The sequence below is a fragment of the Brachyistius frenatus genome, unplaced genomic scaffold (genome assembly GCF_029030835.1).
Source record: "Brachyistius frenatus isolate BFR_SWC_R1_liver_20210118 unplaced genomic scaffold, ASM2903083v1 Contig_46, whole genome shotgun sequence".
NCBI lineage: Eukaryota > Metazoa > Chordata > Actinopteri > Embiotocidae > Brachyistius > Brachyistius frenatus.
This window is the reverse complement of record NW_027210645.1, coordinates 1,707,555-1,722,060: the sequence shown is the minus strand read 5'-3', so window position 1 is coordinate 1,722,060 and position 14,506 is coordinate 1,707,555. Positions and strand designations below refer to the sequence as shown.

The 14,506-nt window shown below is 43.8% G+C and overlaps 1 protein-coding gene across 5 annotated transcripts; it reads right to left on the bottom strand.

Moving 5' to 3' along the window:
* Window positions 1-113: 113 nt before the first annotated feature.
* On the bottom strand, window positions 114-12,957 carry khdrbs1b (KH domain containing, RNA binding, signal transduction associated 1b). 5 transcript variants are annotated; one of them, XR_011311101.1, is made up of 11 exons: window positions 12,498-12,957; window positions 10,303-10,424; window positions 9,041-9,157; window positions 8,442-8,588; window positions 5,332-5,468; window positions 4,005-4,245; window positions 3,497-3,564; window positions 3,088-3,146; window positions 2,374-2,556; window positions 888-1,166; window positions 114-784 (listed from the first exon to the last, which is right to left on the bottom strand). XR_011311101.1 is itself a non-coding variant. In XM_069703421.1 (9 exons), the coding sequence occupies exons 1-9, from the start codon at window positions 12,589-12,591 to the stop codon at window positions 2,456-2,458; spliced, it is 1,086 nt and encodes a 361-aa protein (XP_069559522.1). In that variant the 5' UTR covers window positions 12,592-12,957; the 3' UTR covers window positions 1,193-2,455. The 5 variants fall into 5 exon arrangements, 1 of the variants encoding a protein (XP_069559522.1); XR_011311099.1 differs by having other exon boundaries at window positions 114-964; window positions 1,121-1,166; XR_011311100.1 differs by having other exon boundaries at window positions 127-181; window positions 676-1,166.
* Between the last annotated feature and the right edge of the window lie 1,549 nt (window positions 12,958-14,506).

Genomic DNA, 14,506 nt, shown 5'->3' with positions numbered 1-14,506 from the left:
AGAAAGATGTGGTTCGTGCATGTGTAGTTGGAGCATGTAGTTGATGGGCTAAAGCTCGTAAAAACCCAGCAGCATGGTCCTTTAAAATGAAGACGGTGCAGCGGCGAACCAACCTGAGGCTGGCGCGGTGTCGCCTCAGCAGACTGTCAGTCTCCGGGCACTCAGTGACCGATAGCTGTGCCTGAGGGAAGGACAAAGCCCAAATCAATACCTTGTCTAAAAACACAGGGAGAAAGTTGAGACAAGAGATCATGCAATGTCTACAGGAAAAGATATGCTCATGCAACTCAAGCTTTCTTTTTTTTTTGTTTTGAATAAACTCTGTACAGGCAGAAAACCTTTTCGATATTACAGTAAGCAACCTTTACACAGCAAATAAAAAAGTAACAGCAGCTCAAATGTACAGAAGATATTGACATAGATTTGGCTTTGATCATTTTAGCAAGAGTTGCATTAACACTATCCTAATGTATTTTGTTAGTACACAGAACAGTTATTTTGGTACATAAAATCCACTACTGTATGATATTGGAAGTTACATTTTTCTTACTTTTGAGTCGATTCTTTTTTGTTGCCATGACTACAGTAATATTTTAAGAAATTGTACGCATTTACCAGCAAGTTTATGTCAAAGGATAAACACACTACGAAATTAAACATTTAGGGTTAGGTTACCTTTACAGTGGAGTTCTCTAGGTTATAACCATCCTCTCCATTGCACTGCCATTACTCTGTACTAAAGTAGCCATCGCACCAGCGTCATTCATGACAATGAAGCCTAGACCTGAATGGTGGTTTGAATTCAGTTAATTTTCAGATGCTACGAAAGCAATTCTCATTAACGATTACGACCACAGGTAAGAGGATTGAAAAAGTCTTATACATACCCAGGCATTCAATGCTTTAGAACTCTATACACATTAGGAAGCTATCCAGGTTATTTTAGAGGTCTTACCTCTGGGTCCTTTTTAAAAAGTATAGAAAGAGAGAGAAAGAATAAGTTGTGCTCTTTTGATAATCAATCAAGACAGCATTTAGTAGGGTTAAAGTCTTCAGACGTCAATACATTCATTTAGATTTAAAATGCGGTTTTGAATGAGAAACAAAGGAAAACACCTACATCTGACTGCTGAAGGTTGTTTAAAAAAGGCCATTTCAGAATTTTACTAGGACAGGAAACAAATAAAGCAAGTTAAGTTTCATAAAAAACAAACTAAGCTTTATTGACAAACTGCTGCAAAACATCTTTTGGACAGATTTAGTAACCTATTTAGGCAAGCTTACACATGTAGCATAATGCATTTTATGGAGAGGGTACAGATACTAGTGGCAGAATAAGTACAGTTAGGATGTTTTAAAATATGTACAAGAGTTCGGATTGAGCTGCAGGATCCCTTCTCTATAGAAAGAGAAGACCCATGTGGAGATTTTTGTCCCAATCCTTCTTTGTGTACTTTGTGCATGCAGTTTATATAGAATCAGATCACAAAATGAAGACCTGAACTGTTTTTTTTTAGCATAACAGGAGGCCGTGTGTGTCGGCCGGATTCTCATTAAAAAAAAAAACACTTTGTCTTCAGAGTCTTAAAATTTAATTTTTAACATGTGAAACAAAATGAGGATATGAGGACAGTCCATCTCAACAGTGTCTATTAGGGCTATATTTCAAAACTCTAAGTACAATGACAAATATTGCTGCCTATGTCTAAATGGACAACGTTTTAGAACTATTTAAAAACAAACCATAATCAAGAATGAATTGCACTGATTCCATTAACATTGATTTAGCCTTCACTTAAGTTAAGATTTGTTTTTTTGTTGGTTCTATATTACATAATTGAAAGTTTAAAAGGTCTTTTATTTTGGCTATATTAACAGAATTTTGAAATGTAGCCTAAATGGGAATCTGCAACTGACCCTCAACAGATTCTTTGTATTTAAAAAACAATTAAAATGGATTCCTTAGACAAGTGAATAATGAGCCACTAATTCCACTAGAAACGACTACTCCCAAACATTTAAGAAATTAACGATCAACAATGCAAAAAAAGCCAGAGGAGGGTAAAAAGGGTCAGAGAAAAAAATACAGCAAAACAAACAAAAACTAAAATGAAAAAGAACAAAGAAAAAAAAAAAAAAAAAAAAAAAGGGGACGCCAACTTCTCCTCTCTGACCCATCTAAAAGCCGCTTTGGTTGGTTGGTTGGATGGGTGGTTGCTTGGTTAGGTGGTTGGTTGGTGCGACAAAGTAGGAGTGGGGGAGGGACTTTGCGGTCAAATCTCAAAAAACAGTTCCGATTTTCAGTTCCCAATTTGCTCTCTTATAAAGTCCGGCGTAGGAAAAGACCAAACCAAAGACAAAACGGAAAATTACTTTTGTTGGGCTTCTTAAAGCGAGAGCTGCCGTGGTAGACAGCTGGTTGTCAGGGCGACACTTTAAGGATGGCGAGTCTGCTTCAGTACTGTCGGTATGGGTGCTCCCGGTAGGGCGTCTTGGCACCTCGTGAGGGGGGAGGGGCCTTCCCTGTTCGCTGGGTGCCGTTCCAGTCATCCTGGCCTGGAAGAGGACGCAGAGACAATAAACAGAATATTAAACGAGGACTCAAACCACTTCATTCAAGCTGCCCTTTGGAGATTTCAGTTGTGTTTACATTCAGTGTTTCCTACCAAAAAAGACCTTATAAAACTTGTTGGGAAAAAATTAAATGATCTACAAACAAAACAGGCATCCTATTACAAACACGTTGCTCCACAGCGCTACTAGTGGGTCACAAACTCTACAACGCACCTTTAAAGTTACAGTATGGGGCTTTAAATTTCAAATCTGGTCGCCATTTTGGAGACAAAATACACTCATGTTGGGCGACCAACATTTTCAGACTTGAAAATGTCAGAGCAGTGTATGTTTAAATCAACCAGTCATCAAATACAAACTCTTTCACCGCACCATGTGGAGAACTCCAGGACTTAAGGCATACTAACAAACACATGTCAAACCAATAAATCAACAACATGCATATACATGTTTTTTTTCTCACGTCTATTTTCAAAACAAGATAAATTAGGCCATCTTTGATCGCTTCCTTACCGTATGACTCGTATGACTCTGTGGTCTCTCCGTGTCCGTAGTCGTAATATTCTGGTTCTCTGGTGGTCAAAAACAGGGAGAGAAGAAGAAAAAAACCTTTTAATCTTTGAAAAACATCAAGTAGCTGCTGCTTGTAATGTCTGGGGAGACGGTAATTGACTTCGACGAGTAAGATCAAAGCTTGGCTCTCTAGCATGGAGCTTCTGAGTCCCGGCTGGTCCTCCTAAATAACACTGCCATCCAAACCATGAAACACAAGAGTGCTATCAACGCTGAGTTTGTGCAGAGTGGCTAAAAAAGTATTTTTGCTGTTCTCAATTCCCATTTCAAGTGAAAACTAGCAACTAGGCGATGTGTGTACACTTTGTGAGGAACAGGTAAAAACCAAAGAGACGTCTGATTCACTCACGCCTGCGGCTGACTGTAATAGCTGTCGTATGAGTCGTAGGCCGTGTCTGTGTAGCTCTCATCGTAGCCCTGGAGAGGGAAGAAAACGGAGAAACACAGTGAGATATAAGGGGAGGCTTGTTCATGAATCATGAATGTCAAGATGTTCCCAAAGTACTACACTTGTACTAAAGCAGAGATGCTCCCCTTATGTCGAGCATCCAAAATCACTTATTCCTGTGATGACAGACGAGTGATTCAAAGCTAACAAAGTGCCCAAAACAATCTTATTCAGAGGAGACGTGAGCTGGAGGAGTCAGATTTAACCTGAGAGATCACATCTGGGCAGAAAACTCATCTTCTGACTGTTTCAGTACACAATCCAAATTTGGTCTTTTTATTTCTTATATCTACTGTATTAAAATCAACATCCAACTACGTTTTCGTGTAATATAAATAAAAGTAAACGTCCTGTAAAATAATGGTATGAAGATAAATTCAAACTCTTCTCCACTGGCAGGAGTACTTACATATTCCTCATAGCCCTCAGCAGCTCCACCGGAGGCGTGCTGGTGGGAGGGTGGGGGGGCCATCCTCTGCGGTGGTCCACCGGCTGGGGGTCGGGCGCGGGGTGCCACCGCTCCCCTGGCGGGCGCTGCAGGAGGTCCTCCTCTGCCTGATGGGACGCCCCTCACTGCGCCACCTCTGGCTGGGCCGCCTCGACTCACACCTCCCCTCACAGCAGCACCGCGAGGAGGCATCCCCCGACCCCTGGAGAACAGGAAAGTGAATGACATGGTCTCTCCTACGTGAAGCAATAGTTCCACATTGTGGGAAACATATATACTCGCTCTTGTGGTGTGACTTGATAGTTTCCTTGAAAAAGGAACCAAACATCTATACGTTCAATACTTGAGACTACGAGGTTGCCCCGCTAATTGTAGACTGGTCTTACAAAGCTACCACAGGGAGGCTGTAGCTCAGTTGGTAGAGTGGGTTGCACACTTATGGGTAGGTTGGTGGTTCGATTCTAGCTCCTCCTGTCCACATGCCTAAGCGTCCTTGAGCAAGACACTGAACCCTAAAAATGGCTCCCGATGGTGTAACATCAGTGTGTTGTAAGTCACTTTGGATAAAAGCGTCAGTGAAATGTAATAACAGAATTATTTGCTATTGGACGCCATGTGAAACTTCTTCATACGGTATATCATGGCATCCCAAGAAGAAAACTATCACTCGTATCTGTACTTGATAGATGAAGCTACAGTAGCTGGCCAGTTAGCTTAGCATCAAGACTAGAAAAAAGGGAAAACGGCAAACTCAGCTCTGTCTTAGACTAGAAAAATCCACCGAACACTCACGAAGAAGCATGGGAGCATCAGACTAGCTGCTACCCGGTTTCCTGTCTTTATGCTGAGCTAAGATAAGCAGCTGTTGGTTGTAGCCCCATATTTAACACGAGAAACATGATATCATTCTTCTCATTTCATGACAGCAAGATGGCAAAAAAAAAATATCTCAAAATATTACTTTCATTTTTTTTTATCAAGAAACTCAACATGAACTGACAATTTAGCAATGTGGAGATTTTAGTGTGAACAGCCGCTGGTTTATATTTCCTGATGTTCCTCCGGCTCAAAGTCTGAGTATTTCTCACACTAAGTTCACATTCCTTTAGAGTTTATGTACTCTGTTCCCCTCAGTATCTTCTGTCAATACACTGATGCAGTAGAAGGTGAATAACAGTGTCTTTGTGTTTCTTCAGTGACTCAGCAGCTGTTATATGAGAAACTGTGTGTGTGTGTGTGTGTGTGTGTGTGTGTGTGTGTGTGTGTGTGTGCATGCACGTGTCCTTACCTGTGTGCTCCAGCAGGGGGGACTCCGCGGCCCCTGACCGGCAGACCTCCTCGGCCTCGGGCTCCTCCATGATCTTGGCCTCCGTTCAGGTAGCTCATCTCCATGAACTGCTCTTGGCAGATATCATCCATCATATCCTACACGCACGCACGCACGCGCACACACACACACACACACACACACACACACACACACACACACACACACACACACACACACACACACAACACACACACACACAGGAAAAAAACAAAGAGAGGGTGAAACAACGGCATGTGTGGAAAGTGAAGGTGTAAACATAAAAAGAAAAGGAAGGTGGATGAAAAAGAGATAGAGTGGAAAAGGGAGTGATGAATAAAAAAAAGTTAAACAATTACTGAGCTGGTCAAAACATGCCCCCCTCCCCCTTTCCCCCTCCCCCCCACAAATGGCTAACTGATCGAGTGGAAGAAAACGTCTCGGTGCCAGTGACTCAGTGTTAAAGAGAAGGGAGGCTTGTGGATGTGGGAGTTGGAAGGCATCCATCCACAATCTCTGCCTCCCCAACATGTAAATCACTCTCTGCACTTCTTGACGAGTCTGGTGTGACTGCATGAACGGTTACCTCACTTTTATCTGAAAAACAATAAGTTGGGGTGGATTAGTGAAGCTGCCTGTCTGAGCAGCACAAATCCCGCAACACAATCCGCGGCCTTTCTTCTGGGAGCAATCACAAGAGCTGCACTGTGACCCAATCAATTCTTTTTCATATATCAGCCTTCAGACTGGGATGGTGACAGAGCTCTAATGATGGCAGGAAAAAAAAAAAAAAAACCCAGAGAGAGCGTCTGCTAGGATATGCAGTGTAGACGTCAGCTTTCAATTTATCTGCAGCAAAAGCACGCAAGTCATTTGACTGATTACTAATTCATCTGAAGAGAGGAGCAGTGCGGATGAAGCTGCATTTAACAAGCAAGGGAGGACGTCACCCATCAAGGTGTTCGGATTAATTAAGGATCTGTAGACGTTACAATCTATAGAGGACAGAGAAATACAAGAATGTGCAAATCCTTTACACAGCAGGAAGGCTCTGCTTTTACATTTACACGAGTAGATGTGCAGCTATGCAGACATAAAAAAGGACGAGGAAGAACAAGAGAGTCAATGGAACACTTGAGCACAAGTACAGACAAAAATCTCACCAGCAAATTACATTCAGTCATTTTTTTTTCAGACCCGGAGTCATGAATTAAAATATGGTCCCGGTCCAGATGAAGGCCGTCACGGCTGACGGATTGCGGCCTTAAACTGTGACGACAGGTTCTGCAGCGGAGGCTCTTTACATAACGCAGCAGCACCAACATCGCAACTGGTTCATCAGCCCATTCATCTCACCTCTGATCCAAATTATTCTTTCTTCTATAGCATCCTGCACGCCAATTAAAAAAAAATGTAAGACCCCTCACAAACCCTTGGGCCTATTGGCCTGCTTTGGCATGTGCCATTGTTAGAGCACTATGAGCTTCAGCTGGGCTTGACAGCAGACTGGGTTTGGCGCACGCTCAAGAATCTCTCAGCAAAAAGCCAATAAAGCAGACATAGGCTACGCGGAGTGAATAAGCCCACATATCTGTCTAGCAGCTGTACATCTCCAGGCTGATTCTCCTCACTGCCTGGAGAGAGAGACTCAGGTAAAGATGCAGTGGCGGGCAGAACATGCAGGCAAGCCACATGAACACGCAGAGAAAACCGCCAAATTTCTCCTGTTCAGCTGATTGCTCTACGTGCCTGGACTGTTGCTGTGGATGCGTTCGCTCCAGGAAAATACCCACTCAATCTCCTGTAGCTGTCCTCCCAAAGCTTGGTCTAACTCGGACGCTGCGACTCTCTTCACCTTTGTGAAAGGCACACCCTCAGTCAGTTACCCAAGAAAACTTTCAGGACGCTTTCTCAAACTTTGTTCACCCGGCAACTCACTTTTAGACCCAAAGATTCTCCCAACGCAGGCAAGTACAGATGTAAAAATATTGGCTGAATGTGTGTGTGTGGCAGGGTGTAATGCTGTATTTTTAAGAGCTGCTAAAGGTTTACATCAAAAATGTATTTCAAACTTATTTCAAAATCAAACCTAACAAGAAAATAAAGTGCTGCATACCCAGCATCCCTGACCGCCACTGGTCTCCAGAAGGGAAAATGACTGTGAGCATGTGGCTTTTGTTTCAGAGCTAAATTTATGACAAGTTGATTTTTTTTTTTTTTTTTATGGAAATTCAACAAAACTATTTTGATATTAAATTAATATTGTCATTTTTCATGTAGAAACACCAAACATGGTATTAGTCTTGTATGATGGTGAATCAGTCATTTCAGTCGACAACACAAGTGCTTTTAACATATCTACATGTAAATGGTAAATGGTCTGTACTTGTATAGCGCTTTATCACCTTTCGGTCTCAAAGCACTTTAACATGTTTTTTTTCCATTCACCCATTCAGCCACTAATGAGACAGATCACCATGCAAGGTGCTGCCATCAGGAGCACATTCACACACCGATGGTACACCATCGGGAGCAACTTAGGGTTCAGTGTCTTGCTCAAGGACACTTAGGCATGTGGACAGGAGGAGCTGGGGATTGAACCACCAACCTTCTGATTAGTGTTCAACCCACTCTAACATCTGAGCCACAACCTCCCTTGTGCTTTATGTAATTATAACAGGCACTTATCACATCACGTGACTGATATTTTATAGACAAAACTATTACTGAGAAAGAATAGGCAAATGAATCAGTGACGAGAACCGTTATTTGCAGCCCAAGTTCCATTTCTTGGGCCAATCTGTTATTTTATTTTATTTTTTTTTAAATGTGCTGTTACAAATACACAAGTTCAAAATCCCCTTGCTTTACTCACACGTTTATATTTTTTTGAAATACTACAGCTTTGTTGTTCTGGCTGAGTCGTCTTTAGACATCACCTCAGCCTCTGTTAAGATGCGAGTGTTGATCCTTGCTGCTGATATTTTACAGGCTAAAAGATGAACTTTAATCAACAGATTGATTAAAGAAGGAAATGATGAAGTCCACGCAGACATTTTAACAGACATCCAAAACAGTAACTGTACACTCACTGGAAACAGGAACTTCTTGACCTCCTCCATGGCGTGTGCCATGCGCAGGTAAGCCTCGGGCACGGGGGCAAACACCTCGATGAACACGTGCAGCTCCATTGACAAGTGGGCGTACTTGGGCTCGCCGCCTTTCCTCAGCCCCTCCTCCTGAAACAAGGGCAACATCGCAGGAGTGTCAGCGAGTCAGAGGGAGCGCACAGCGAACTCAGAAATTAAATGAATTATGCAAGAAGCAAATCGCATTTCCTTTCCCCTCAAGAGGGCATCAGGCATAGGTGCGGTATTCCCTTGCTTTATAAAGCTGAATAATTACATCAAACTGGTGGATAACAGGTTTAGCTGGCTATCCTGATGATTCCTGGACCAGATGTGCAGTGTGTCGATGCCCTTGGCTTTATGTTAACGTTCACCCGAGCTATCCTGCAAGTTGACGCCATCTGGGCTCGCTGCCTGCCTTCCCTCTCAAGTTATGGCCAGATGTGTTATGGCTTTAGGTACCCTTCTCGCAGGTGTGTAGCAGCAGGTCTGTGTGTGTGTGTGTGTGTGTGTGTGTGTGTGTGTGTGTGTGTGTGTGTGTGTGCGTGCGTGCGTGCAAGTACCTTGGATTTGTCTCTCATGGATCCTTTGCCCAGCACAGAGATCTTGGCTCCGGTCTCTTCCTGCAGACGTTTGATTGTATTGCCCTGAGGTCCCAAAATCTTCCCCACGAAATTGAACTAACAGCAAAACAAAGCAGAACAAAATTAGCCTTGACAATCAAAGCAGAGGCGAGCTTAATACCACGAGAGTGAAGGAGCAATCACTATCAGGGGTCCCGTTGCACACGCCTTAAGTAGTAGATTTACCAGACACAGTCGATGTGAGCCCTCGAGGGTTGTAATACTGTCAGTTACTGTTCTCTATAATCATCCGTGCGCTGAGCCAGAACCGACTTGAGATAACAAATCTGCGATCTGTACCTCCCTAATCTGTGAACAAAGTATTTACCGTGTATATGACGTATCCCACAATCAGCTGTCACTGCCAAACACATTTAGCAAAAAAGCAGCCTCAAAGGAGGCAGTCCCTCCCAGAGATGGAAAAGTAGCTTCTGCAATCTGAAACATTGATCATCTCCGTCATTCCCCGACACAGACGTGTGAGGTACCAACTAAAACCAAGTCTGGGAGCTCAGACTGTCCCCCCCCCCTCCCCCCAGACCACTGCATCCTACATCCTGCTGATCCGGGGCTCGACACGGGGGCGAATCTACACCTCTTATTCTCTTAAGGATAAAATCTTAAAGCAGCTCGGTATGTCAACTGTTTTAAAAGTCAGAAAGAAAACTGGACACATAATGTTACGCAACAGGACAGTCATCCTATAAACTTTGGTGACTCACACTTATGCAAATATATTTAACAGCATGCAAATTAAGCATCATGGAGCTGGCGAGGTGTTCTTTGAGTTTTACAGGACAGATTACAGCCTCGCACGTCTCCTCCATCTTAAACCCTCGTCCAAGAATCAATGCAGCCGTGGGTCTGAGCCAGATAGACATCGAACCGATATGGATGAATGCACCTGAGGTGACGTGATGATGCGAAGGAAGAGCTTCACACTCCTCACTGAAATTACGAGCTGTCCTACCCATAGTGATATGAACATTTTTGATCCTTTTAGTGGGATCCTACAACATGCCAGTATTGGCCGTAATTATACTATGGAGCTTAAAGATCAGGGTTAAGAGGAGTAATTTGAGACTCCCAAGTCACTCCGCGGCTTTCTGTAATTGAAGCGCAGCTGCTGGTTAAATTAAATTAAGGGGGTGAAAAAAAAAAAAAGAGGACAGAAGGAAGAAAGAGGGAAAAAGAAAGCTCACCTTTGGGTACTGTTTGACAGGTATGAGCACTCGTTCCTTAAGTTTGATGTTCTTTGTTGTGAAAAGGTCCAGGTACGTCTCTGCCTCCTTTTTAGTCTCGCCTTTCTGGATTCTATCGACTTCTACAAGAGGAGAGGCATCGTTTCAGGAGAAGTGTTCACGCAAACAAGCAGGAGTCAAAGTGGCAAAAACACATCACAGTTATGAGGAGGATTTGGAGACACGCAAGAAAGCTCTCATTTTAACATTTAAAACCACAGAGAGGGTTCGAACTGTGGCTGAGTTAACAGTTGTTGTTGTTTTTTGGGGTTACACCTGGTTTCAACTGCATTTAAAGAAAGAAAATCCGAACCGTATTAAAAAAACCTGAAATTTGAATGCCAATGAAACAACATTTATTTGCATTCTAGACAACTAGAAAAGAAGTTCCGCTCGTCAGACTAATTTGATCTGTTTTTAACAGAGACATCCTTTAATCTTTTAAGATGCAAATCACTAAATCGACATTAACTGAAAGCCAAATAATTGTGGTTCGAGACGAGTAAATACAACATGATGAAAGGGCATTTGTGATGCGTTTTATTTCGCACCTTTTTATGATTTTGAACAGAGCTGAATTGAGTTTACTAATCCTTTATAAGACAACAGTTTTGGATCATCAATGAATGATTTAGGACATTTCTTGAGCAAAATGCCAAAGACTCTCTAGTTGCAGCTTTTTCAACGTGAGGATTTGTTGATTTCCTTTGCTTTACATCATCATAAACTGACAATCTTCTAGGTTTTGAGCTGCTGCTCTGACAAAACAAGACATCCGTCATCGTGCTCTGTGGAACTTATGGGTACTTTTTTCCCTTTTTGAAATGACAAAGTAATCGATTTATTGAGCTATTCCTGCAGCCTCTGTCACAGCGGCGAGTCCCCCCAGCACCCACCGGGCACCACTGCAGCACTTCATCTCAAACCACCTCCTCGCACCTGGCCATGACAACCGCTGAGTCTCTTGATGTGCAAACATGTCAGCTCCACCACAGTGTTGTTACCAGCGGCAGATCGGAGGGGAAGCCTCACTGGATATTTCACAGCAGATGCAGACACACTTTGTCCTACCAGATAGACCACACTGGGAATTTGACACAATTTTGCACATCCCGTTAGACAAAAGCCGCCAACTTCTTTATCACCTGGGCCTAACCTGAGATACCTGAGCAGCAAATATGAACCAGCCTGCAGGAGGTTGCCAACCGCTGGGCGAACACATGGGCACCAGCAGTCCGTCTACGGCACTCAATAGCTGCCTTATAACGCAGTTATCATGTTCTGTTATATCACTGTCATGGAAAGACAAGAGCTATTCAGTGATACTTTCTTTATCTTTCAGCATCACTACGTTATTTTTTTTATTTTTTTTTTACTGGAGAAGCCTTTCTCTTTGAAATGAAGCCAGTGCTGTGCATCTTAAAAATACACCCAGAGAAATACTAGTCGGGTGAAGCATAGTTTCGGGGGGTAGCGGGCAACCAGAGAGACGTGACCACAACCGCGGGTTGTCTTTTATTCTGTCCTCTCGCCAGCGCAGCTGCAGGACGCGACTGCAGTGTCTTGCTCAAGGACACTTCAGCAGAGGCCGACAGGCAGACACCGGGACTTCAAGGTCTCCGTCACCGCTGCTAGGCCGCCTCTCGGCTTCAAAGTGGCGAGGTGACCGGTGTCTCGGCCGCTGGTGCACGTTTCTGGGCTGCTGCGCAACGTAGCTGTGAAGATGCTGAATTCAACAGGGACTCGACGGAGACAAAAACACAAACCACGGTTTGTCCGGAAACAGTCATGAGCTTTCAAGTTTAAACCCGGCACCGCACGGGCGCCGACGGGACCGACGATAACAAAGACGACACGAGGGAGGGGGTGAGCCGAAAATATTCAGAAGATGCAAAAGTGCCTCACTCTGCCCTGTTATAGCAGCTTTAATATGTTTATAATCTACATGTGCAAGTTGTTCACTTGCATTTAATTTAACGCACGTACACAAACGCACATTTTCATTTTTTTTTCCCCGCTATGAAAGCACTTGGGTGTTTGTGTCGCGGTTCGTGGGGCAGTCAGTCCGGGGTCCTGTCCGCAAACACATGGGGGTTATTTCAGAAACGCGTAAACCGCACAGCGAACAATTAAAACACCATTTAACAGGACTTTACCTGCGTTTAAAAGTTTCATGGCGTGTGTGAACGACGAGTCCAGGCTGTCCTTCTCCGCCAGAAGCTCGGGGAGGTATTTCTCGTCGTTCTCCATTTTGTTGAGTTTTGAAGAGGGGGTTCAGTTTCGGTGCAATACAAAAAAAAAAAAAAAAAAAAAAAAAGAAAGCGTGAAAATAAACCCAAGAATGTAAGAAAAAAAAAAAAAAAAAAAAAAAAAGTAGTCCGGTTATGTAACTACGGAGTGCCGCGTATCCTCTGTGCAGACGGCGCTTTGCATGTGGCTACCGGGCGTTTTCTGCGACGGACTGGTCCGCTACTTTGCGTCGGTGTGGCTTCCCAACCGGCTGGTACCCTCCTCTCAGCAGCGCAGGCTGGTTGGAAATGGGAGAACAAAAGCGGTGAGTGGAAGAAGCACTGATCCGACTCAAGCCAGCGGAAGTGAGCTCAGAGGGACGTCGTTCTCCGGTCTGACGCCGCCTCCTGCGCGCTGTGAGGCCGCGCGTCGCCTCCAGCAGCGACAATCCCTCCGTCAGATTTTCAGCAATGATAAAGGGTGTGCCCGCTGTGGAGAGAGGTGCTGGTACAATAACTGTCCAGCCCAACGCACAAAGGCTTGAAGTCCCTTTTTCCTTTTTCTTTTTTTTATTTAACTCGGGAGTTAAACTCATACTGGAATTTATACGTGGCGATATTCCTGTTTAAAGTTGTATCAGAGCCAGAGGTGCTAAAAAAAACAAAAACAACAACGATTAATGACCATATTTGGTCATATGATGTCATGTCATATCACACTAGGGATTAAACCTGGATTACTGTTATGAAGGCAAACTGGAAGGGGATGTAAATGAATTAACTTTTGTAGATCTTATGCTGTATGGATAGCTGGTGTGAAAGAAAATAGAATATAGTTTAACAGAATTAAAGTCAACCATGGTCAAATCTCCTAAATATAACTATCTATTGGATTGTTATGCACTGCCGTATGAGACCTTTTCACATCAGCTCTATATTAAGTGGTTTGAATGGGATAATGATAGATGATGAAACACACTCAGTGTTTAATTAGTCCGTGTAATTTGAGTTAAAAACGGGTGCCCTGAAGAGGTGTCGCTTTCATTTGAGGCTCTCTACTGCCCCTTAGTGGCAATGCTGACCATTACCAAAGGGCTGAAAGTGGGTCCATCAGCAGAAGCCCTGTCTTCGTGTCCGTTTTCCTCTCCGCCGTTTATTGATTCAAAACACTTTTGCGTAAGTGGAAAGCACAGCGAGCAAAAATATCTGGAAGAGAGCTCTCGAGGATTGATGTCTCCGACTCAAACGGTGGTAATGAACCTGCCGTGCTATTCAGGCGGGACACGCGGGGTCAGAGGTTAGAGCCGAGCCGACCTATGCATACAAAGAAAGGGCAGAGCATTTACTGTATATCGGGTCTTCAAGCACACAGAGGAGCGTGCGTTACCCACAGGCGGATGCTCTTTGAACAAACAGCAAAAAAAAACCTGCAGGTCATTTGTCAGTCCGCCGTCGGAGTGAAAACTATTACGATCGACCGCAGGTGTGCCCAGCCATGCATCTGCTCAAAACAAATGAAGGCAAAAATTGTCTGCAATAAACACTTATGGGAGGCCGAAGACCCACTCTACCTATCAGAGCTCCGTTTGATCTATCTCTGACCATTAGGGTTATTAGTGTTGGGGGTTGCAAGGTTGTCCTGACTCCTCTTGTCATTGACAGAATGGATAGCCTGTGAGCTGAATTTCAATTGGCTCATAAAAGGAAGAGTTACTTCTCTTGGCAGGTGGAGGAGTTCCAATCCGCTAGCTTGCGCTCTTGCCTTCTGCTTGTGTGGACTTCCCCTGTCCCCTAACATACAGGGCCACCGTCTGGGGTAAACAGGGGCAGATGGTTGGAGGTAAACAATGGGGTTAGGCTTATATAAACCACCACTATTCCAGATAATTGCAGCTGACCATTTCTCATGCAGGATCCAAAAAAATGGCGAGGATTCG